Genomic DNA, 26,187 nt, shown 5'->3' on the forward strand with positions numbered 1-26,187 from the left:
TCCTTTTGTCATTCAAAAAGCTCCAGCACAATGAAAGAGTCTTTATCACTTTCATAATTAGCCCCTCTCGCACTAAACGGGAGTAAGATCTGATCAGAAGTCCGTACGGGCAAGGTCATAAATCACACAGAAAAGCTCCACAAACGGCCCTGTGAGGTGTCCAGAGGTGCACGCAGCTCGGGACGAAAGCGCTGTGCTCAGGATCGCTCCTAGAAACACTCCACAGAAGGTCCCAATACCATCTGTCCGACAGGCCAGATTTATCTCCATGTTCTGCAGCCCCGCAAGCACGCTCTGCCGCTCAGGTACAGCAGCAATTTCAGCACCAAGGACAACTCAGGGTTCTCCCTTCATATACGATCATCGTCATAAAGCAGGAACAAAAATTGTATTAACAGACAAAACTCCTTAGAAAACCACGCTTAATAAGGGAGCATGCAGCCCAGCTCAAACATTAACTGGATTTTATTCAACTTACTTTCATTTCCAGATGAAAGTAAAAGGATACTTTGAAAGCAGTAATAAAATGGTAAACGACGGACAGTTACAGCAGAGTGACAGCACATCACTCTCTGCTCAGGGATCGTCAGGTACCAACAGGAACCCAAGCCATCAGCATGTTATTTGACTCCCCCTGTTACCGCAGAGGGAGGATTTCATCAGCAGATGTGTCCCAAGCCCGGGCAGAGCAGAGGGCGAGCAGAGGCGAGGGGGGAAGCTGTGGGGAGGACTTGTAAAGAGACAGCCAGCAATGACAATACACAGTCCAGAACAGAGGTACTATTCACCATTTGATATATTAGGTTAACATTAAATGCTAATTTTAAATATTAATCAGCTGAGAGTTATATAGCTACAAATGTACAAACAGGAATTTTCATGAATACACACACTTATATCCATCAAGTATACATATATTTGTAGACATTTGTATATATTTGTACCTTCAAATACGTTGCTCTGTACATTAAAAATGTCCCTTCAGCGCTATATTAATAGAAATTCCTAATCATTGCGCTTCTCACTCTCTAGCTGTGTTCAGTCATGTTTTGCCTGCTACCTCTCCCAATTACCATCCTTATCTCAAGCTCCTCAGGCTCCATCTTGGGTGGCAAAGTTCCTGTGGTGGCCTGACCGTGGCTGGACAGCAGGTGGGCAGCAAAGCTGCTCTGTCGCTCCCCTCCAAGGTTCATGGGTCAAGATAAGGACAAGGAGAGATCCCTCACCAGTCACCATCACCGGCAACGCAGACTTGACTTGTGGAAATTAATGTACTGCCAAGCAAACCAGAGTAGGATAGTGAGAAATAAACCCAAATCTTAAAAACATCTTTCCTCACCCCTCCCTTCTTCCTGGGCTTAACTTCACTCCCGGTTCTCTAGCTCCTCCTCACCAGCAGCCCAGGGGAGAAGGAATGGCGGTTGCAATCAGTTTGTCACACGTTGTCTCTGCTCCTTCCTCCTCAGGAGGACTCCTCACACGCCTCCCCGGCTCCAGCGTGGGGTCCCTCCCACGGGACACAGCCCTCCAGGAATCCTCCAGTGCGGGTCCTTCCCACGGCTGCAGTTCTTCACGAACCGCGCTGACGCGGGCCCCCGGGGGTCACCAGTCCTGCCAGCAAACCCGCTCCAGCCTGGGCTCGTGTGCGCGGGGCCACACGTCCTGCGGGAGCTGCTCCAGCAGGGGCTGCCCGCAGGGCCACGGCTCCTCCGGCCACCCACCTGCCCCGTGTGGACCTCTGAGCTCTGCTCCACCGGGGACCTCCATGGGACAGGGGACAGGCGGCCTGGCCATGGGCTGCCCCACGGGCCGCAGGGGAATCGCTGGAGCACCTCGTCCCTCGTTCCTCACCGCCCCGCTGCCTGCAGAGCCGTTTCTCCCACATTTCTCACTCCTCCTGTTGGCTGCAGTTGCACAGCTGTTGGTTGGGCCTTTTCCCTTCTTAGCCGTGTTATCCCAGAGGAGCCGCCACCGTCGCTGGGGGGCCCAGCCTTGGCCTGCGGTCACAGTGTTGGAGCTGGCCGGCACGGGCTCCATCAGACACGTGGGAAGCTTCCAGCAGCTTCTCGCAGAAGCTGTAGCCCCCCCCACTATCAAATCTTGCCACACAAACCCAACACATTAACTTTCCTTTATGAGCTTTTGTTTTTTAACAATATTTTCTCTGCAGAACCAAGCTGTTAAATTCAAGTCTCTAGCCATGCAGACACCAAACTACTTTAAAAGTAATGGCTTGATTGGAGGGTGTGGGTGGTTATGTCTGTCATATGTTCCCAAAATTTCAGGTTACATTAATTATACAACAATCATAAGTAATTCGATTCCACATATTTAGGAGACATATGAAAATTGGTCTGCTAAGCAACAGACTGAAGAGCATTAGTGCGACAAAAAGAGAGGAATGCGTTTCCTCCATCCTCACAGTCTCTCACTTTAGTTCTCTGACAGTCAACTTCTCGGGTTGGTGAAAAGGTAGAGAGGACACAAGCAAGTGCCCCCTTGATACAGCCACCTCTGCTTGAGCCACAGAAGAAATGTCATTGGCCTTGTCTATCAGACATACAGGTATCTAAAAAGTGCAAATTGCAAAGTACTGCACAAGCAAACCAAGCCTGGGAACTGTGACCAGGGCACGCAGGCGATTAAAGAAAGAAAATGGATTTAAGATAGATGGGATGAGAATCTGAGGCCGACGTATTATTGAAATTGAACTGCCTAGATCTTTTTCTTATAAGCGACTACTCCAAAAAGCCAATAAAGCTTTTAAACAAAAAGCAGGGGTTTTTACTATATAATAAACTAGATTAATTGGCTTTTAAATACAGAAAATTCAAAATGTCTAAGAAGGAATAAAAATCCAAACAGATCTCCCGTGCCCACTGCACCCTTGCAAGCAGACACTATTCCCACTGTTTCCCTTAGTTCCTGTTCAGCGGGCTTGCTAGAACTGCCACAGATTCTAGATAGCCCTGCACTGGGCCCCAGGGAGGTGCCGCCACCTCTGTCCAGCCCTCTGTCTTTGCCTTGTGTTTCTCAGCAGGTTTCGGCCCCCGGGTGCCCCGGCCCCGCTGAGCACCCTCACCCTCGCCCTCGCCCTGCTGCCCGACGCTCTGCGCTCTGGACGCATCGCGCTCCCGAGCCGGCTCAGCAGCTCCCGGCTGAGGGCAGAATCCCCCTTCCCTCTGTCATTCCCTTTTGGCAGGGCGCTCGTGAAACAACGACACCTCTTTCAATGGGTTTACACAGAAAAGCTCAACTTCATCAAGTCCACGTTGTAAAAGACACCTCCAAAGTTCCTCTATGATTCTCCCTAACATCTTATTCTCACAGACTATGTATCCGTGTGGGAACAATTCAAGTCAATCAAATATCTCACAGTACCAGGCAGATCCTTCTTAGCATGCCCTTAGCATTCAGCTCCTTCACGCCTCCTCAGGAAAGGGAGACAGGACACCAAAGCACAGCCTTTGTAGCCAAGGATCTCAGATCTTCCCGCTTCCCCATGCCAGTGAAATCTCCTACCTTCTTGGTACTTATGCTGTTACTTTTCACCTTTATCTTCAAGACACAAAACCCAGGGGAAACTATGAATTTAAGATTCCTATGAAATACAACTATCATTTTAAGTGCCACTTCTTCATAACCAAATTCTGAACCAAATGCTGCTACAGTGGAAAAAAACCTCAGCACCTCCACCACCAGAGCCTCAATACATCCTGCGCCTTTCTGACTGTCAAAACTGCAAGTTAGTACAACTGAAACATCCCAAAGAAACAGCTCTTCATATTGCAGCTATATTAGGGGTCAATTAACGGGAGGCAGAGAACCCAGAGGGGGTGGTACAGCATGAAGCCTGGAGGTGGGAGGACTACATCTGTGAAATGGGGGCGAGCCCGCTCCTGCTGGTGAGGCTATGGGAACCCAGAGGAACCCCCAACAAGGGGGGCCTCTCGATTCACAGGCATGTCCTCAGCTTCTCCTTCCGAGTCCTCCCGTCGTACTGCAGGTCTGGTCTCCATCCGTCTGCTAAGAAAGACAGGTACCACTTGCTCGGGTACCACTTGCTCGTGCGCACATCGGTCTGTTCCTCCTGAGGAGGCACTTAACCGTAACCCTTTGGCAGGTCTTCAGCTGAGACGCCTTGATCTTTGGAATGTTTCCTCTGTATTGAGAAAGAAACTGTAAGACGAGCAGGCCAGTCACTCTCATATTACTCATGTCTATATATAGGCTGAAGTGCAAGGTACAGTCAGAGGCATGTTTAAGTCAATAAGCTATTTGCAAAAGCTTGGATGGTGAGCTGAGTGGGAGGTTTGGATATATAAAGCAAGGTTTGCAGAGATGCTCCTATACTAATAGACTAAGCCAATCACAACAGATATGGACTTTTTCTGCTCTTCTAGTAATACTCTGATATCCAGAAGTTTCTAGCCTATCGAAACGCCCAGTGAATCCTGATTTAGGACTCTAATTAAGTGGATTAAAATTCAATTTTCTTTTATTTGACTGTCTCTCCAAGTTTATTCTCCCAGTGTCTGTGCTCGGTAGGATCCTTGTTTTCCAAAAAGAAAGGGAAAAAGAATTTTAAAAAGAAAGAGGTAGATACTTAAAAACAGATAAGGTGGGCAGCTTGCCATAGTCACCAGGAGGGCATGAGTCTTGTAAATATCCGTTTATAAACAATTCTTTTTACAAATAAAAATAAAAATACAATGGGGGTATCAGGCAACCTGACGGATTATCAGGCATGGTTTGATTTTTAAAAAATCGATTTTTTTGTAATCAGCAAATTGATTTCGTTAAGTGCACAAAAAACCTCACTTTCAAAAATGAGTCCTACACACGATTAGGGATCTGGCCCCTCCGGAACCAGGGGCTACACAGTCGGGTGATTATCAGTACATCATTTACAAACTATGTCTTTCTAATGTAGCATCCACAGTAAAATCACACTGGATTGCATTAATCTACTTGAATTTTCTCCACATTTTCTAATTCATACACTTTGGAATTTTATTTTGCTAAGATAGACTAGCCTATATTTGCTACCCCTATGAAGCCACATAGATAATGAACACTAAATCACAATTATCAAATTACAGTAATACGACTTTCTGATTCCAGTATTCTTTCTTTCTTGTATGAATCAACAATTTAGCATTTGTCTTCCAGTTATTATTATCAATTACTAAGGCTTGTTACAGTGCTCTCAGAGCACACAATATTGCTTATCTCCTCATCTGGCTTAAATCAGCCAAAACGGAATAGGTTGCAAAAGATAACGCTTGTTCTCCCTACTTCTCCTTTACTCAGCTGGTTCAGTGGAGATAACCTCACACAATTTCTCCAACAGCATTCAAGTTTTCCTGTGTGGCTGAAATAATATCAGTTATTGTTACGTTATATCTGAAATACGATCTATTATTGCTAATATCTGTTGAAGCATGGCAGATTCTAAAATAGCATCCTTACAAAGGAAAGTCCATCTTACCCACCCTGATTCAGGATGACACATACTGCGTTCGGTTTTAAAGAGCAATCAAAGGTGTGGGCTTCAATCCAATTACTGTACCTCAAAGAAGACAATGTCAAAATGCTTCAGATGGTGATTCCACTGTACAACACCGAAGCTCTTAACGTCTGCGAGCCCCAGATTCTGAACTACAACATGAAAACAAAAGCGCCTTGGAAAGCACGTGGTGATGTCCTGCACTAAGAGATTATAAGCATAAGCTGTTATTAACCAGGCTAATATTCTAAAGAGAAAATAAAATTGGAGGTCCTGGAAGCCATGTATTCACATCCTAAGGAGTATCTAGATGTCATAATGATTGTAATCACTCAGCATGTTCTTATTCTCATGCCATCTAACCAACCTCATTCGCTCTCCCTGACCCCTGCCCACCGAACGACAGAACACTTCCCAATTGCCACACGACTATTAATTCGTACAAAGTGTCACAAGCGTATGATCTAACCCCAAACCAACAGAAACCGTAGTTCTGCAGCATTTTTTCGCCTGATTTGTGCCCTGGCCCAGGCGCTGAAGCTGTGGCGCCTGTCAACACCGATCCCCCGTGCTGGAGAACAGACTGGAAGCGAAGCTGAAGTTTTCGGTAAGAAAGGAATCCTGTCCAAAAGAGGATGCAGACTGACTAAGGACAAACAATCACCAGCTATCAGGACAACAGCTCCAGGACCTGGTTCCTTTAAATAATAATTCAATATATACATATATATATATACATATATATATATATAAAGACAGATTTAAGAAAATATTTCAAGGAAGAATAGTAGGGATATTTGCAGAGGAAATAACAGGAAAATGGGAAACCATGACTGAAATAAAAATGTCTACTGATGAAAATGCAAATGCAAATATGAGGGAAGGAAATAAATGGATCACTAAACCCGAAAGGATAAAGAAGAGCACACAGATGGGAATAATGGAAAACTAAACAGATGCTAATGGAAGGCCGACAACATAGAGTCCTAGAGATGAGGATAACGAGGTTTAATTTGATACAGCATTCAATGTATGGGCTCAACAAGTGCAGCTCAACATTCTCTCAACAGACAAAAGCCGATACTTCAGCAATAACATGTACACAAAAGGCAGGAAAACACCATGATAATCAAGTGAGAGGATGACAAGTGTTTGGGATAAGTGAGAATGGATCAATCCTGAAGCTACCAAACAGAAGAACCACAGGAAACACACGCAGTAACGACCAAAAGTCAAGTTTCAACGTGCTATCATCTTTTATTCTCCAATGAAAGCAGAAATTAATTACAACCTCGCTGTTGCACTCCTCCTCTTGGCTGTTTAGGAAGGGGCACATCTACAATGCATTTCCGAGGAATAAGCGCATCATCCTACGTCACCTCACCCAGCTCAGACGCCAATGAGCTGGCAGCACCGTGTCTGCAACGGCAGAGAACGTGGGGTGAACAAAGCCCCTCGTATCTGTCCAGCCTGCAGACACTTGGGGCGGCGCTAACACGGCTCTGCCAGCCCCCCGGCTGTGCCTGCACACTGTGCGGGTATACGCGCATGGCTCTGCCAGCCCCCCGGCTGTGCCTGCACACCGTGCGGGTATACGCGCATGGCTCTGCCAGCCCCCCGGCTGTGCCTGCACACCGTGCGGGTATACGCGCATGGCTCTGCCATCCCCCCGGCTGTGCCTGCACACCGTGCGGGTATACGCGCATGGCTCTGCCATCCCCCCGGCTGTGCCTGCACACCGTGCGGGTATACGCGCATGGCTCTGCCATCCCCCCGGCTGTGCCTGCACACCGTGCGGGTATACGCGCATGGCTCTGCCATCCCCCCGGCTGTGCCTGCACACCGTGCGGGTATACGCGCATGGCTCTGCCATCCCCTCGGCTGTGCCTGCACACCGTGCGGGTATACGCGCATCTACATGATCGCCAGAGCACCGGAGAGATTTCATTGTACAACTGCACAGTCACACAAAAGCCACATGTAAAGCATGATATTAATGGAACTCAATGTAAGTAAACAAAAACTGCAGACAGGAAAAAAAAAAGACCAAAAAGGAACACAAATGCCAAGCAATGATTAGTCAATCATTTCAAAACTCACTGTGAATATAATTTCTTAAGCTGACCACCCAAACGCTGAAAGGGAAAAAGTCTGGCTGCATTATTCCTTAGCTCTATATATTTTTATATTGCATTCATGAAAAAGGTTTAAAGGTTTTTCACATGAGAAATTTGACATTCGTTTCCAATCTCATAAAAGGCTGCCAAATTCACAACATAGAACAGGAGCAACAATCAACATTCAAAACCAACTTTTTAAAAACCAGATAAACCATACTTCTTACAAGCAAAAAGTTAACTTACAGATAAAAGAGATGTGATTCTAGCCAAAATTGTTGCAATATAATAATAACCCTTAATAGATTATGGTAATTTACCTTCACATTACATTATTTTGGTAGATCCTGGAACTGCAGTAGTTGTCTAAAGAACACACAGTGATAATAGATGGTTTGTTCCCGGCTCGTTTGCAGGAATATCAACACTAAATCAACATGAGCTGTGCTACAGCCTGAACCTAGAAGGCAATTACGCTACTAAACAGAATCGATAAATGCAAAATGAAGCTCTGCATGGAACCAAAACAATGTGTGTTTCACATCCCATACCTTGGATCCAAATTCCTCTTGGGCTGAGCAAAATATTCTAAAATATTATTTCTTAATATAAGATAGAACCAGTCTAAGAATAAAAATACTTTGAATTGATGTAGAAACACCTCTCCTGAGGTATGTTTTTCAACCCGTATTCTTTCAAAAGTACAAACCGTTACGTATTTCAGAGTGTTTTGCCTTTTCTTGCGTTACAGTGGCAGCTCAAAGAAGCAAAGACCTTCATTTGCCGTGTTAACTTTAGAATAGCGGACAACGGAGAATTTAGAAACAATTCAGAGAAGGAAAAGAACAGAATCCATCTGAAGGGTGACCTGAGTTTGGGGAGTGGTGATTCCAAGTGCTTTCTAAGGGATGTGAGAGCAGGAGGCGGTTGCTCCACACATGTGTGTGAGGGGTAACCTGACTGCGGGCAGTGGGAATCCCTACGTGATTTCTCCCATTTCGCACAGCTGAACTTCACTACAGAAGGTGCCAGGCGGCCAGGAGCCACGTCTGTTGTGCTGCTGTCTTCTGCAAAACAGGGATAATGTCACAGATCATTGAACTAACCGAATAAAATACCACTGTTTAGTCTAGCAGAATATTTCAGCCTTCTCCCAGGTGAAAATAAAGCCTTTCCAATACGTTTTAGCTCCAAAATATTTACTGTTCTGATGGCACTTTATTCTGAGTGCAGCCATTCCTCCTATAGCACCATAAGCAGAGTAAAGAACACTTTTCAGTTTCTTCTGGTTCTCAGTGGCTCTGGTTGAAAATGCCGTGGTTTGAGGATAGAGCCGGGCCAGAGGCAGAGCCTCTCTGGAAAAGAGCACGGACAAGAGTCCCTAACAAACAAACCAAGGCCAGTGTTTGCACTGACACTGTTCTGCGCTCTATTTTCCCTGGGTCTGAGAACTCAGCAAGAAAACTTCTGGAAGGGTGGCTGGCAGCTCTTTCTAAGGCTCAACATCAGATAACGAACTAAGGTAAAGTTACGGTCTGCACGGTGCCCGTCAGAAGAGATGGGCCTGAAAACTAACATGATTCTCTATTTAAAGCAGCAATGATTCAAACAATTATTTCCTGAGTCACTGAAGAGTAGCTAACCTGTTACTTTATAGAGTAACTATAGATTTATTCAAATGCAGGAACTTTATATAAGCAGCATCTCGCCCCTCCTCACCAGTGACTCCAACGCTGTTGTGAACATTTCCAGGTAAAGCACAAACTGGGCTGCATTTTACTCTTCCTACGTTCCACTGTATGTACATACCTCTGTACAGCCCTGAGTAACTGATATCACATTGGTGTTCATATTAACATGTGCAGCTTGAAATAAACACAGCTGCATTTATGTCAATGATTTTATATTCAAATCTATCTGATTATGCTGAAATAAACACAGCTGCATTTATTTCAGTGATTGTACATTCAGACAAGGATATTTGTTCCATGCAGTGTGATGTTCCTCCATCCTGGCAGGGACATTGCTTTTCTTCCTTAGATTTCCCTCTATCATTTTTCCAGATGGAAAATTTTGAACAGAGCCAGAAAAAATGGAAACTGGAAAATGTATCTCACAAGCTGGTAGATATGAAAACCCTTCTGCTTATTCTGAAAAATGACTTAAACACATTTGTGTAAAGTACCTTTGTGATGATGTTTGTGTTTAATTTCTGCTCTGTCAAAGAGTAAGCTTCAAAAGTCCCACCAAAACCTCAAAGTCTGATGGAAACGTAAGTACCGGGAACGTATACTGCGGAATCCTAACAGATCTGCGTCTGGACATCTGCTGTGAACCCTCGCGCACCATCGTCAACCACTATCCTCCTCGTTTCAATGGAAATAATAGCTGTAAGGTTTTCCTTCCTTCTATCTGATCAAATTATGGGTTTGCATTATGTTAATTTTGACTTACAGCTATAACCTGAAATCTATATTTAGAAATTAGTAAAAGATTATCATATGTACCAACAGTGATTAGCTATTTAACCAGCTCTGTCTACCAGGTGAGACCCAGGTCTAGTCCAGCAACTGCCAGAAACAGACTCCTAGAGAAATCATGGGAAAAAAGTCATCATTTGAAGATACCTCCCCAAAATAATGACCCGATTCACAGTTTGTGAACCTTTGGAGCGTCAGTATTTAGTAGCTCTTAGCTGATTTTTCTTCCGTGGTTTTGTCGGTTGGGTTTTTTGGTTGAAAGCACGACACGCGTAAACTTTCAATATCCACAGCATCCTGCAGGAAGAAGCTTCACAGGTTAATTAAACAATATATGAGGAGCCATTCTCCTTTGTTTGCTTTCAGTAAGTTAACTGCCAGCATCATCTGAATGCCCTGTGCAAAAGGAGCAGACAGGGAACCACTGTTTCATATCCATTGACATTTTGAGTAAGAATCATGATTTTACCGACCACCAACAATATTCTTTGTCCATTGTCTCTTTTCCAGAGCAAGGATTCGTGCTCTATTTGGCTGCTCCCCATAGAGAGGCTGTTGAAAACCTGCTCTGGGCTTACAGTTCTCTGACCTAAGGCATTTCTGCTCCCGTTTGCAGTTGCTCATTGAGGTCCCTGTCGGGTCAGTTGAACAGCAAGTCAACAGGTGCTCGCACAGCAGCGAGGAGACAAAGGCGGTGGGAGGCAGGAGGGAGAGGCGGCTCTTCAACAAGGTCCCATATAATCACAAGATAAACCGACTGTGAAAATGATCATCAGCACACCAACTACAATTAACGTCCTCATTCTGTACTGATGCTGTTACACTGGTTCTTCATTAGCTCCATGAGTCACGAATTTGTTTCGCACAAGTTAAGATACTTGACTAACGCTGTATTTGTTACCTGGAATCACATCAACGCCAAGCACTCCACCGCTTGTAAAAATGTCTTCCGTACCATATTCTGTTTAGATATATAAAAGGTTAATATTTAGTTCCATTTGCAATGCTGACCTAGCAAAAAAGAAATTAATTTGGCATTACAGCAGCAACATCAATTTCCCATGTAACTTTAGCAATGCATTTACTGGAAAGAGATTAATATCAATTCCATAAATCATTCACACGCTCCTTCCGGAGCTTGAGACATCTGAGTAATGTCATATATGTTAACCGATATCACTTTGTGCGTGCTCCATCCATTAACACGTGCCTATGGTCATCATTAGAAATAAACAAAAAAATCAAATCAATCTTTCGTTCTTCACTTTTTTGGGACTTCCAACGTGCAGCAGCCGCAGAGTGTCAATATTGCGATAGAATGGGGCTGCTCTGAGTCGCTAACAGACACTTGCAGAAAAGGAGACGTTTGGTAAATTATCCCGACTGGTACAATAACCACTTAATATCTTTATGTGAAATATGGTATAAATTACTGCCAACAAATAAGGAAATAACTAAAATAAAGTGTTTCATTAATCAGACACACCTCAATCCCACAAAAGTGGACTGAAAACAGACATCACTACTGAAATAACACATTGGCTTCCGTTTCTTTGTTTCTACATTGGGTATAAGCGTCATCACAGAAGTGACAGCCAAGAGAGTCCACCTGACTCGGCGATTCTGGCTAAACACGGCAGAATGTAATACAGGAAGTATGGAACAACAACTAGGTTTTGCTTCAAAAAAGTGTTTACACTGGGAGCAGTATTTTGAGCAGCTCGTGCAGTTGACACCCTCAGCGGTGTGCCGCTGCATCGCCTGTGCCGCGCTACTCCTGCTCCGGGTACCGCAGCAGTGCCGCGGAACCCGGCTGACGACGGGCACTTCTGTTCACCCGGATGTGAACACACGCAGGAACAGCTCGGTTAAAATTTTAGAAGCATATCACAATTATATCATATATTTGATGGCCAAAATTCCCAGGGTGCATTTCAGTTTTCTTTTGAACACGGAGCTAACAGTATTGTCTTATGTTTCATCTTAGTCAATTTCATAAAATGTTTTGCAACTCAAATTTTACAGTATTTTATTAATCTCACTTGATTTTAGCTAAAGTTACGTGTCAAGTCTTAGCAGGTGGGGAACAGGCACCCCAAAGGGCAACTCATCCTGTATGACATTGCTCAACCAATATCTTCCATGGTAAAGCTAGGTGGCCTGTTCCACGCCTGGGAGAGGTGACAATGAGATAGTGGAATTACAATCACTTACCGCGATTTTGAGTGTTGTGCAAAGTGGTTTAGAAGCACATTACCCTATTTCTGAAATATAGAAAGATATTTAAAACGTGAACAAAAATGACACAAGTGTACTTCTCAGTCACACGAGATCTCTTACCACATTGTAGATCTGAACATCTTTTCAGCGGATTAACATCACTCGCAATCCATCAGCACTGGATTTTTTATCAGGTTTCTAATACCAAATGTTTGATAAACGTGTTGTAGGAAAAGACAAACGAATGTCTGACGATCATTTTCACCGCAAGGTGTTGGTACAGCAGTCAACACAATAATACGTGGTTTACAGTAATCGAGATTGAATCTAAGATGTCACAAAACTTTAATTACAGCCTTTTGAACACGAACCACAATACAGAAATTACCCAATCATAACATTTTTTCATCAAAAATCAGAATTCATCCAAAGGATGGAAGATTTAATGACTCTTGGCGGAGTTCCACTTTTTGGTTGAAATGAGAATAAAAGCAGACGGCAGCTTCATTTCTAATTTCAAGAAACATAGTATTTTTTAACATTTAAACAGCATTATATTTGACTAACAAGCCAAAATATGTATTTTCAAAACCTTATAAAAAGCCCCGGTATTTAACAGATGAATGTTGAGATTCACGAACCTCTGTGAGCCGGCGCTGCTCCTCCAAACCTCAAAAGTGATTATAAAACAGGCAATCTGGGCCACAAGCAGCAGAAACCGTGGGGCTGGGGTTTTCAGGGCTCCGTTTTCTGGTCCGTGTTGCCCACTATACTTGTCCTGCCCCCCAGGGGGGCTCCCCCGCGGTCCCTGGGACACCCCATGACTAACCCAGGGCATCAGTGCGCTGCTGTTCACATGCTGTTCACCACCGGTCGGGTCATAGCAGGGGGTAGATCTCAGCATTAATAACTATTTCATAAAATAGCCAATAATCAGTTAATTTGCTTTGACCAGCTAAGGTACTCTAAGAAATTACTTGGCTGACATATAACATAATATAAAGTGAATTTACATATGAACTGTACACAAGATTATTATCATTCTTGCTAATACATCATCGTCATGATAAAGTAAATGAAGGCATTAATTGTATTCATAATTGTACTTTGGAGGTGTCCGAATATGCAAAGCAACATCACAGCCTCATCATGTCACAATGTAAATAAACACAGTGGGATTGGGCTGGATGATCTTTCGAGGCCCCTTCCAATCCCTAACATTCTGTGATTCTATCACATGGGATTGTTGTCGAAGTATATAAAGTATGAGCAGTACCTTTGAACTGAATAAATGTTTTCATTTAAAAATATCATTAATTTTATTCTTCAAAAACTGAAATTAAACCATCATGCAATGATCCACATTACTTCACAAATCGTTGGATGGTTTCCACTGATCCTTTTCATTCAGAGCAGCTCAACACCATGAAGTCAGTTTCTCAGCTTGGCCAACTGATTGATTTCATAAGCCATTTTCTGTTACAAAAGTTCGTAATACCATAACTGTAATGAAACAGCATCCAAAGTGTTTGTAAAAGTACAAAACTGTTGTCTGGACCTTCAGAGACAAACCTTAAAAATAAGACACTCTATTGCTCATTGCATCATTCCCACCTTTTACCCAACGCAATCAATAACTCAATCGACCATCCGCCCCGGAGCAGGCGGCCGGCGCTGCAGCCCGAGGGGTGGACTTTTCACAAAAACTCCTTTACCAGATGCTGTAGTGGTTTGGGCATTACCAGAACCACTCACATAAACCACGCGGAAAACCAGAGTTTATCCTGCCAAATGCCTTTTGTACATCTGGCGTTTTACAGCATTCTCCAGGTCTGTAAGCCAACAAGGAGGGATTTAAACTGCAAAACCTTGAGACACAGATATATGTAACACAATAATTTAAACGATGCTACATATTCATATATACAAACCTACCTACATACCCCAAACACATATAAACATACATGACGAAAAATATTCTTTAAATTAATATGCTAACTGTAACTCCTGTAAAAACAATTTCTCTTCCAATTTGCAGTAGCTTTCTGAGGTCTAATTCTCCTTCTACGGACATCAGAGGGGGAATCCCTGTTCCCCTCAGCAGTACGGAGTTAGGCCACAAGAAACAGAAATGCATTTAAACACAGCACATACACGTCTGTCAAGTCTTCCGACTATGCGAGGATGGGCTTGGTACTTTACACAGTTAACTCCTTGGCTCTTTACGCAGTTAACTTCTTGGCACTTTACACACTTAACTTCTTGGCACTTTAGGCAGTTAACTTCTTGGTTCTTTACTCAGTTAACTTCCCTGCGAAAATGCCACGTGACATTTTAACAAACCTCCCATACTTTAAATACTACACCTTTGATTGGTGCCCTACATTGTTATAGGTATAACAGAATAGAATCCAGTTGTGTATCTACAGATGGTAAGAGATAGACCTGATGAAATGCATATTGCAGGTAATAACAAATTTCACCATCTTATCTCCATTTGGAGCATCTGGTTTTATGTCATACTCTGACCGAAGGGAACCAGCGAGTTGAGTAATAACTAATGCAAGTCTTCTTTAGAATGGAGACACTTTTTATAGATGTGAGTGACGTAGTTAAAAGTGTTAACATATTGACAACTGCATAACATGGAATAGCACTGAAAACACTTACCGCTCTCAAAGCAGGCGTCAAACACGAGGTGTCCTTTCCTGGGCTGTCCACAGTACCCCGCCGGCAGGACAGTGCACTTGCTCACGTTCCCCGCTATGGCATCATCGCTCCCCAGGGCACCGCCTGCTGCAGCAAGGGAAACAACCAGAAACACCACCAACAAAAAGGCGTAAGCATCACAGAAAAAGCTATAAACACACTAGAAGGACATTCCCCACGCTGTTCTACAGAACATGACATTTGCACCACTTCACACACGCACCAGGAAATAACCCTTGCTTTTCAAAGTTTAAGAGCTTGGCTACAATAACGGCATCACGTTAAAGGTTCTACACCTAATGAACCGCACAGCCTGGATCCACGTGTTAAAGGTTCTCCAGCTACCGAACCGCACAGCCTGGTTCCATGTGTTAAAGGTTCTACACCTAATGAACTGCACAGCCTGGTTCCACGTGTTAAAGGTTCTACACCTAATGAACCGCACAGCCTGGTTCCACGTGTTAAAGGTTCTCCAGCTACCGAACTGCACAGCCTGGTTCCACGTGTTAAAGGTTCTCCAGCTACCGAACCGCACAGCCTGGTTCCATGTGTTAAAGGTTCTCCAGCTACCGAACCGCACAGCCTGGTTCCACGTGTTAAAGGTTCTCCAGCTACCGAACCGCACAGCCTGGTTCCATGTGTTAAAGGTTCTCCAGCTACCGAACCGCACAGCCTGGTTCCACGCACACGCGTGTCCCGTGGGTGAACACGCTCGGGTGCAACAGTCTGGTACCAGCTGGATCCCTCTGTCTGACTGGGGCTCTCTAACACGTGTTCTGCATGGATTCCCTAGAACCGAGCTCCTCAGCATCACCTTCCTTCACCGTAATCCCCAGCAGCGTCTTCCTCACTATGGGCACTAACGGGATCTTTCTCCTCTATCCCATTGCCTGTTTTCATGCATCTTAAATGAACTTCGAACCTTTGAGACTGTTAAGTCCCACTCACATCTGCAGTTTGAAAACTATGAGAAGGGAGGCACACGGTTATCTGAGCCTTGCTTGCTTAGGAAACAAAACTCAAAACAACAATTTAAGTAAAGATTTTTTTTTAATGTAGGATTTATTTCATAACGAAAGGTATGAGGACATACTTTTTCCACATAACGGCATGATTTTTGTCAAAATATATCAGTAATGTATATATTGAAAGCTTTGTCCTCCCAGTCAAATTACGCCGTGTAACAAACTGCACTACACAAAAACGTGTTTCCATGTAGGGATGGAAGAACACGGCGCTTTTTTCATTTCAGCAACGTACAAGAAAGAAGGTTAATATTCGTATATAATACATTAACATTATAGTGAAAGAAATACACACCAAGATAACTAGCTGTTCACTCTCCTGACATGGCCTCAGCATTTTCTTAACTATTTACTGTTGGGACTACAAATATTTAGGAATAGAAAAACTATCATCTTCTGTGTTACAGAAAACTAGAAGAAGCGTGTGTGTCTTCAAGTGCCGAAAGAATGTGGTAGAATAATGGGATGATAATATCTCATTTCACCCTGATAAACAGGGCTACTAAGGCTTCTAGAAATAGACTTTTGGTCTGTACTGATTTTTTGACATTTAAATGGGTTATGGGGGATGATGAATGTGACATAAAGCTCAATTTGTTTTATTTTTATATTGAAAACTATTTCACACAAATGGTACAAGCCATTCATACTGGACCTGAATGATGAAAACACCTTATTAATTACAACTGACCTTTCCATACATAAATGCGTTCCACCTCTGGAGGCAAAACACCTTAGCCGAGGTAACAAATTATATCAACATATTACTGACACCACAGTTAAAGTGTCTGTCAGGCTTTCTGTTATATACCCATATTTTCAGAGGTATATAAATCCCAGATTAAAAAAATACATCCAGGTCAACCCTCGGCATATAAACCTGCATTCTGCCCAAGGAGGAAGCGGGAACCTTCCCGTCCTTGAGGAGCACTCCTGCAGGACAAAGGGAACGTAACCTCTTGTTCCTTAACCACAATCCCAAAAGTTAGATCCTAAATAATGCATGCTAGTATTTTTTAGCGACATTATTATTTGCAACCTCAAGGTTATTTGTTTTAGACTCAATAATTACCCAGAGATAGTGATCTGCGGCATTTAAACTGTTTTCTTTAAATGGAAAATTGCTATTACTCATGATATTTTTAGCTAGATAGGTTTTACCCCATAGACTTTGGCTCCACGCTGACAGGATTTGCTTAGAGGCTGGTAACACCAGGGCCAAACTCAGACCTGAGAGGGGCATCTGTGTATGTGAGTGGCCACGATCGGGACACCTGATGAATTCATCCCTCTGCATCTGCGCCTGCAGCTCAGAGCAGCAGCCGCGGCAAAGCCACCTCCTCAGCCTCCCTTCAGCGCCACTTGGACTGAGAGCCCCCATACACCTGCGGCGGCAGTCACGTCAATCGTTTGTAGTCCAACACAGGGAATCAAGGATACAAAGAACCCAGGGAAAAGCTGCGGATCTCCCCCCAGGATGCAGGAGCTGCCAGGGACTGAGGGAACGAACGGGAGGCGCAGAGTCCAGAGAGCAGAGCAGGGAGGAGACCGAACTCTTCCTGGGACATTCTCACTCGTAAATCTCTGATCAAAGAAAGAGGCTGCTTGTTACTGCTCAAAGATAGGCGGGAAACAGCGCTGAGATAAAGATGAACAAGAAAAGATGGCATTCATAATGCTGCCACCACAAACAGTGTAGGAAAAGCAGGCAGGAGACAGAGCTGCATCTCCCTTCCCACTGCACTGGCAATGAGAGATCTGCCAGTGGAGCCCGTGCACGGTGCAGAAGGAAGCTGTCAAGTGACTGTGTCCTACCGAAACTTCCCATCTGCTCCTGCTGGCCCAGTGTAGCCACGGAGGAACGAGAATAAAATCATCAAATATCTTATAATTCATAGACATTTAAAAATATTAATCTCTCCTTGCACATTCACAGTACTTTGAACATTCAGAATGTACTGTTGTTATATTTTGAGACATCTTTAGTTAACCTCGAAAGACGCAAAACAGCGTTTGAGCTCCACGTTATTACAATATATAGCACGACAGCACGATGTCCCTTTTGGCACGTTCTCCTTGGGCGCCGAGGCAAGGCCAGAGAAGCGGCCCAAGCAGAACCGGCGTGGCTCTGGCACCAGGCTCAGCAGGGGCAGCGAGAGCTGCTGAGGACACGTATTCGGCTGGAGGGAACCGTGTCCCACTCCGCCCCGAGTCCTCCGGCCAGCAAAGGGAGGCTGCCCGCACCAGGGAGCCTCGGCGGGTTCCCCGGCGGAGGGCGCGGGGGTACCACAGAACCTGCGAGGCAGGGAAACGGCGCTCCAGCCAAACCCAACCCACGGCCAGACATCATCCGCTGAAGGACATCCTGCACACCGCACATGGGGAGATCAGACTCTTCTTTGAAAAATGCTAGATAAGACACGCAAGGGCAAAAGTAACTTAGCAAAGACATCTTCTCAGACTGTAGGTCTTATTTTGTCAATTATTTTTCCTATAGGTTGTACGACACATAGCTATTTTATTCTAATTCTTCGTAGCTTAAACTCCTGGAGTCTCCAGCAAATCCCTAGGATTTACTTTTACTGCAGTATTAAACTTTAATGGTAATTTTCTACCAGGTATAAAATCTGTAGGTGTCTGAAATCTCTGTAAGTATATAAGGTTTTAAAATAAAACCTGGACAGAGCCTTCTGGTATCTGCATTCATCACTGTTGTCATTGTGGATACGTTTCATGCCAAACTAGTGAAAATGCATAGAATCGGTTATGGGGATCTGGGATTCTCAGTATGAAGAGTCTGGAAACTTCCAGACCTTCTCAATATTCTTAAGGTCAAAGGGTAAAGCCAACACCTTTCTTCATTTAGGCAAATATGAAAACAGTATTTGCTACTGCGAACATTATGCAAATGGAGGCACATTTTCTTTAAAAGCTGCAGTTTCTGGAGGAAGGTACTTGTTGAGTAAGTAATAGTTGCTCTTAGAAATGGGTGGAGCAGCCCAGCTCCAGCTGTGACGGACCCCGTGGGCGGCACCGCGGGCGGCACCGCGCTCCCGCTGCGCTGGGCCCCGGAGCACAGCGGCACCAAACCCACCAGGGACGGCACACAGGGAGTTCGCCTGGAAAGCCTGCTCCGTTCTAGCCAGCTCACTGCCCAACGCGGCCAGCCAGTGCGGAAAGGAGCACGAGAAGAGACGACCACCGCGAGAGCGCGTTCTAGACGTCTTCTTTAAATACTACCAATGTCATCAAGATGCCTCTCATTCTGTGACTGGATCCTTATTTCAGAACAAAATTAGGATACATCTTGCCACCAAAAATTTCTACAGTGCAAAGATCTAACAGCCAGAATCCCACCAGCCAGGGCCAAACTCCATAACCATCTCCATAACCGATTCTATGCATTTTCACTAGTTTGGCATGAAAAGTTTGCAGTTACCCTGGCAGAGAGTTTCACCAGCCCTGAGCAGCATTGTCATCGTAAACCCAGACAAAGAAGTGAACCTGGACTCTCGGTACAGTTTGCAACAGACACAAATCCGTTCAGATGCCCAGGGGCAGCTCCTGTTGGCTCCTAAGCGCACCAAGGCTCTGCACGAACATTGCTGCCCTTGCGTTTGGGACAAGAAACGCTTATGGAGAACGTGCCAATAACAGTGTCTTCTCCACCAATCAGAAAATTGCAAACAATATAATTTGAGCAAAATTATTTCATATCTGCACTTGTAGAAATAGTAGTTGATTATGTTCTTCTGTTCTATCATTCATTTTTTTTAAGAAAAGCTTTTGTATCATTGTCGCTGGGCTTCAGCAGCACTGATATTCAAGAAGACTTGTTATTTCTGCTCTCAGTGCCCTATTGCCATTCTAAAAATCTACTGGCAGCAGCAGGCGGGAACTGGAATCCCAGCTCCACTGGTTCCAAAACTGCTGGGAAACAGAGGAACCCACCGCAGTCACTGTGATGCTCAGAGCCACGGGCCCTGCAGCACGGGCTGGGCACCGCCCCGCCAATCCAGACCGCGGTCAGCCCGAAATGTGCTGACACAGTCACCGCGAGCTGCAAAGAACTCCAAGAAATGATGTTAAGGCTACAAATCCCAGGGTTTGGGAGAACGTTGTGCATGGCAGAACCACACCTGCTGCCCCACGTCCTGCGCTGTGCCCATCCTGTCACCGTCACCTGTTCCAAAGGTCTGGCAGAGCAGGGACAATCTTGATTATCACAGACATCATACAGCTTGGGCTAGTTCTGAAAACAAGGAACATTGCATTGCCATCTAGAAAACCAATGTGACATAAAACGTCTTTACAGTAATTATCTTCCACTTTCCTCCTGCAGTGTGGCCAACAGACTGGCTGCCGAGAGTCTGTCTCCAGGCCCTAAGAAGATACTCATATCCAAGAAAATCTGCAGAATGAAGACAAGCGCAAGTGCAGCAGAGATTATCAGGTAAAATCTGAGCTTTGCAAAAGTTTTGAAAGGACGCAGGAAAAATAAACTGCAAGCTCCCTGCTCTGGCCTCAGACAGCTTGTGGCTGCTTGCATAACGAAGGAAACATTGGAACTTTCTGGTTTGTTTTGTTTCTCCTTTCCCGGCAGAAGCTGCTGTTTCTACAGAGGCCGCCAGCAATACACGCTGCTCACTCTGTGTTTGGAGGCAGGTGTGTGCTCTGTCCCTCACCGCAACCCAACGGTACTTTCAGACACAGCTACTCCCGTCACTTTGGAGTTAAAATCTTCTTAATGGCTACATATTTAAAATAATTAGGGGATTTTAGTACTACTTCTGGAATAATTTGTTCCCCAAGGTTGCTGAAATCAATTATGCTATTAATTACTGCCATAATTCTAATTACTCATTGAAACAACTCCTTTAAGTTCTTCACTGAGAACAGCATCTTTCCCCTACTTTCCAAAACAGTCCTTTCAAAAAGAAATCCTTAAAGTCACTGCGAATTTCTTGCAGCCAAGCACTGCCCACTCACTCCCTTACGAAACGCTTCAGCATAACCTAGTATTTCATGTTAACTTATTGGATCACTGCAGTGCTTTATCTTATTAACAAAGTACAAGTGCTGTAGAGCAAAACATTCAAATATTGTTTCAGAATTCCTATTTTCTAACACAAAAACATCAGCAAAGCAAACTTGATCTATTAACTCTCTTGCATCAGCAACATAGCAACAGGAATTGAACTACAGAGAACACTACTAACTAATACACCAGATTCAGCAGTTTTTTAACTAAGCAAACGTTAAGTTGATACAATATTTATAGGAATATGAAATGCATATAAAGTATTTAAAATACTCAGAACACAAGCCAAACTTCTGCCTACAAGAGGGCTTACACAGAAAGCTCTGAGCTCAAGTTACCCATTATTCGTACTGCTTAGAAACAAAATAAGCAGCAGATACAGCGGTACTGAGCGTGGTTCCTCTGCAGCACTGCACGCCTCAGGTGAGCAGCACAGGCGCAGGTTTCCCTCACAATCCTGTTCTACACGGACACCTCCCCTGAAATAATGTCACTGCGTCTGGATTTGTATAGGTTGTTTGAGGAAATTGTCATTAATTGAGTGTGTCGTACTCTCTCATGTGCGTCATATATGCATGAACACGTGACAGTCACTTGGTGGGTGCTACCCAGCTCCAAAATTCAGTGTAATGCCACACAACTCTGCTGCTTATTGCCAATGCAAACACACCAGTAGGACTGTGATGAACCAGCTGGGCCTGCTCTGGAATGGATTCCTGCCGCTCCACTCGGACACTCACAGGAAACGACGTTCCCCTTGCTTTTGTGGGGGCTGGAATTCAGCACATTTGTCAAGGTGCTTATGAAATAATATGCAAAAGCAACATCTTGCCATTTTTCACTTGTGATTGGGAGATCCACTGCTAAGTACACACCTCTAAGAGTTAGTATGCAAATATAATGCAGTTAGATAGCTTCTTTATTTAATAATAATAATTTAAAACAACTACTTTCTTCTCCTGTCCCCTTTTCTATATTTGTTTTTTGCCACAATGAATCTACAAAATCAGCCACTTAATCATACCGAGAAACCAGGGACACATGTATATTGGAAAGCATATGTATCAGACTACACATTCTAGTCTCTAAACTTAATGCATTACTTATCCTAAAATAGAGCCAAGAATGAAAATACTTTACACGTATATACATTGAACTCAATGCCAAACATGTGCAGGATCAGGGCCCTGGATGTAATATTAAAGCCCACATCTCTGAATTTGCATAGCCTGTGACAAAATTAAATTGAAATCATTAGCACTATTTTGGTAGAGCAGAGTTTTCCAAAGCATTCTGACATTAAAATAGTAAGATTACTACCAAATATATATATATATATATATGTATGTATGTATATATATATAAGGCTTACAAATATAGCACTTCTTAAATGACAGGCTTGGCTTCTGTGGCAATGCAGAGAAAATGATGAGTCGTGGAGATGATGTGCCGGGGAAGCTGATATATGGGACACAGATGTGTACCCATAACCAGTGCTTGGTTCCTTGTAAACTGCTTTACCTGTACTGCCGATGACCCGCAGACACGGCTCGAGCAACAGTGCAACCTAAAGGTGGCAACTGAGCGCCAAGGCTCTGTGTGCCAGCTGCTCTTGGGATGACCTGAGAAACCTGAGCTGGTTTCTATAGAGCCGTATAGTTTCCCCGCCACAGAGGAGCACCGTGGCGGGACCGGCGCGCGCAGGAGGCGTGTGGGGCAGCCCGCAGCTGGGACACCGCAGCACACACCCGTCCCTAACTGCCCGCCTCAGTTATTCAGGGCTCGCTGCTTTCTATGGTCATCTCACTCTGTGGCTCTTGTCCCTAAATGGGTGTTGCTGGAGGGACGGGGAACAGCAGGAAGGACAATCTGAGCGTAGACAGGTTGTGCATTTCTCCTGTGCAAGAGCTGCTGCTACGAGGTGTCCCATTGGAAGCAGGATTGTGCTGCACATCTACGCCCCCAGTCCTGTTAGTGGCCCCATGTGGAGATGAAGCCAGTTACATTTTAACACAGGAATCTGACTTTAAAAGCTATTTTAATGAGCATTATATCTATAAAGCTCAACTTCAAAAACCAGAAATGCTATGTAGGCCACAGAAATGCATTCCAAGGTTGATCTGTTTTTTTGCATGAGACTTCTGCCTACTAAATACAGTGAGTCCAACACCACAGAAACTTGCAGAAACTTGTTTTACAAATTTCTGTATAAAATCTATTAAAATTCTCCATATGTCTCATTTTACTTTTTACAAATTCAAAACCCTCCTCTCACAAGTGCTAATAATTAATAGGGTGCTTTGAACTTCACTGAAAGCAAAGGCGTCGGGAGGCTGGAGGTAAGTAACTTTCAAAAGCTTTGATTATTTGTCAAAGAAAGAGCTGTTTGAAATGCGGCTGGGAACCGGTAAACCATTAACAAGTGGCAACTGGAATACCCAACACACCCCGTTCCTTCCTCGTTCTGAAATTGTATCTTCTGGCTATAGAAAGCCTTCATTAGTATTTCTCAGGTCTCCTTATATGGCAAATTATGTAATAGAAATATGATCAAAGCTCTAAGTACCAAAAGTATATTAGCAGCTCTTCTTTGGTGAATTCTTCTAGTGGGGATTGTTTTCACTGGATAGCTGAAGAAGATGGAAATTAGTTGAATATCAGTCTACTGGCAACAATATAATGATAATTACAATATTTTTCTGTAGCAACTGTAGCTAATTTCTGTATATCAATTCCATGAGTATTTCAACTTAGGCAGTAAAAACTGACAGAGTTAACGGTCTTACAGGGTGCCTCAAATCTACCAGCAAACCTTGCTCTTCTGTGCCCTGCACTCCCAGCTGCTCAGGCTAAAACCCAGCGATGCTATCAGTAAGTTCTGGCAAATGTGCTTGTTGAACAAATCCCATTTGATAAAGGGCTGCGAACGGCTCCTCGCGGTGTGGCCCGGGACCCCCGCACGTTTCCTCTGAACCCGAAACCCCTTCACGTGGACAGGAGGACATGGTGGGCAGATCCCGCTCCACATGAAGCCCAAATGCCTCTTCCCCAGCCCTGCAATGCAGCTACGGCTGCAGGCTAGTGCTTCGTATTGGAAATAACCTATATTGTTTATATACACTTGAAAATTCAGAAATCTTTTAAGAAAGGACAACTCAACTGAAGGAATTAAATTTGCCTGGAAGACCAGAAGTACTACCGACGAACAGTGTTATTTTAAAGACAAAGATTGAATAATATTATTAAAGTAATTAGCTAATTTCTCCGCTTTAAATTTCTTCACGATAACGAAGAAGTGAATGAGAAGTTCTATAAAGATCGAATAATATTATTAAAGTAATTAGCTGATTTCTCCTGCTTTAAATTTCTTCATAATAATGAAGAAGTGAATGAGAAGTTCCAGTCGTCAAAAAGGAAAAATAAAAAAAATTTAAAGATGAGTAATTTAGATTGTCTGATCAAGTTTGGCTTTTTATTGACTAATTAAGGCCACCTAAAATACAGTAGTATGCTTCTGATACTAGAACGGCCATATGTGATTAAATATTTTTAAAAGAATAACTATTCCTTTCTGAAAGAATGATCAAAGGCTGTCACTCAAACCAGCCCAGCTCAGCACGGCCACATCGAAACCATCAGAAACCAGGGCAGAATTTGCAGAGCTATGGCCAGGCGCCCCGCGTGCAGGGCTGGAGCGCTGGAGCTGCTGCCCGGACCCTCAGTGGGCTCAGCGTTCGGCAGCCGTTTGCATCTCCAGGTCAGCCCGGCTGGAAATGGTTTCAAAATCCAAACCGTTCTTAATGTGAAACGTAACTTAATATCACTCTGCAAGGCGTCTGTCGTGACATGCAAATAAACATGAAAACCTACACATTCGGCTGGGAAACCTGTCTGTTCCGACAACAAGGACCTTTGGTCTAAAGACATATTCATATCCTGTCCAGCACTGTGAGTAAAGGCCTTTTTTTGTGCTTCCACTGTGATTTCAGTGACGATGACTCAATGAAAGAGCAGAAATACTAATATCTACAAAATGACTGGAAACTGTGGAATGGCACATATTCGAACTGCCGATCCAGGCCAATATGCAGCTGCCTCAGACAGAAACCACTGCAGAACTCAGAGATGAGCTGCACCCCTGGATCACCGGGGCCTCTGGCAGCCAGTCTGCTGAAGGGAACAGACACCCCTGGAGAAACAGAGTAACCTCGGGAGAGTGAGAGAACAAGTGACATTTCAGCTGGATCCACGTCTGAACAGTAAATACTTTCACCTGGCCCGTGGGCCAAAATATTAGCAAACACAGGCATCTGTACTCACTTGGACCTACTCCTAAACCTTCCTTAGAGAAGTTAATAAGGTCCTCTTTGCTACAGAATCGGAAAAATAGCACTGACCTGGTTTTGAATAAGCTTAACTGAACTGGCTGTCTTGCTGTATCCTGTATCTTCCAAAGGGTTGAGCAGAACAAATGGAAGTCAAGCCAAAAGCTCCTGAAAGTGACTAACCAGTCTTAATCACCGGCATTCTCCTGCAGGCTCCCGTTACAGTGATTTGATTTGGTTCAAAGCTGGATTCCTGGCTTGAGGCGTGAAGGCTTTCAGCCCGCAAACCCAAACAGGGAAGCAGCCACACTCCGGGTCTGGTGCTGAAAGCTGATTTGAGCAGTCCCAAGGAATCAGCCAGGACTAAGGAGCCAAACGCAATGGGAAAACGATGGACTAACCCAGGGTAAGGCAGCACTCTGCAGCAGGGTAATTCACAGCACTCTGACCAGACGTCAGAACACAGGAACACTGTCAATGGATTAGGCCAGATGTCTGCCTCGTCCAGAGAGGGTATCACCAGCATATAAACTCCGCAGTGGACAGATGTGAGATAATCTACCTTCCATATTAAGTCTCAATCTCATTAGAAACATTTAGATTGGCTTAAACCATGATATAGAAAATAATGCTGAGCATAACAGTATCATAAGAGCTGATAGCAATCCCTCTTCTGAAGTGCACCGTGCAATTCGCAGTGTCCTAATCTCCTACATGAAAAATGAGTAGAAATATGACAATATTTGTCTACATGGAAACAA

General features: G+C 44.1%; 1 protein-coding gene across 1 annotated transcript in view; it reads right to left on the bottom strand.

The window, feature by feature from the left end:
* Positions 1 to 26,187, bottom strand: part of BEND5 (BEN domain containing 5) — a gene marked incomplete at both ends in the record, with an annotated part of 551,257 nt that overhangs the window by 522,248 nt on the left and 2,822 nt on the right. The window contains one exon of the mRNA XM_080348556.1: positions 14,997 to 15,119. Within this exon, the coding sequence (XP_080204682.1) occupies positions 14,997 to 15,119 (123 nt within the window). The remainder of the gene's footprint in view (positions 1 to 14,996; positions 15,120 to 26,187) is intronic.

The sequence above is a fragment of the Nesoenas mayeri genome (genome assembly GCF_963082525.1).
Source record: "Nesoenas mayeri genome assembly, chromosome: 8".
Taxonomy (NCBI): domain Eukaryota; kingdom Metazoa; phylum Chordata; class Aves; order Columbiformes; family Columbidae; genus Nesoenas; species Nesoenas mayeri.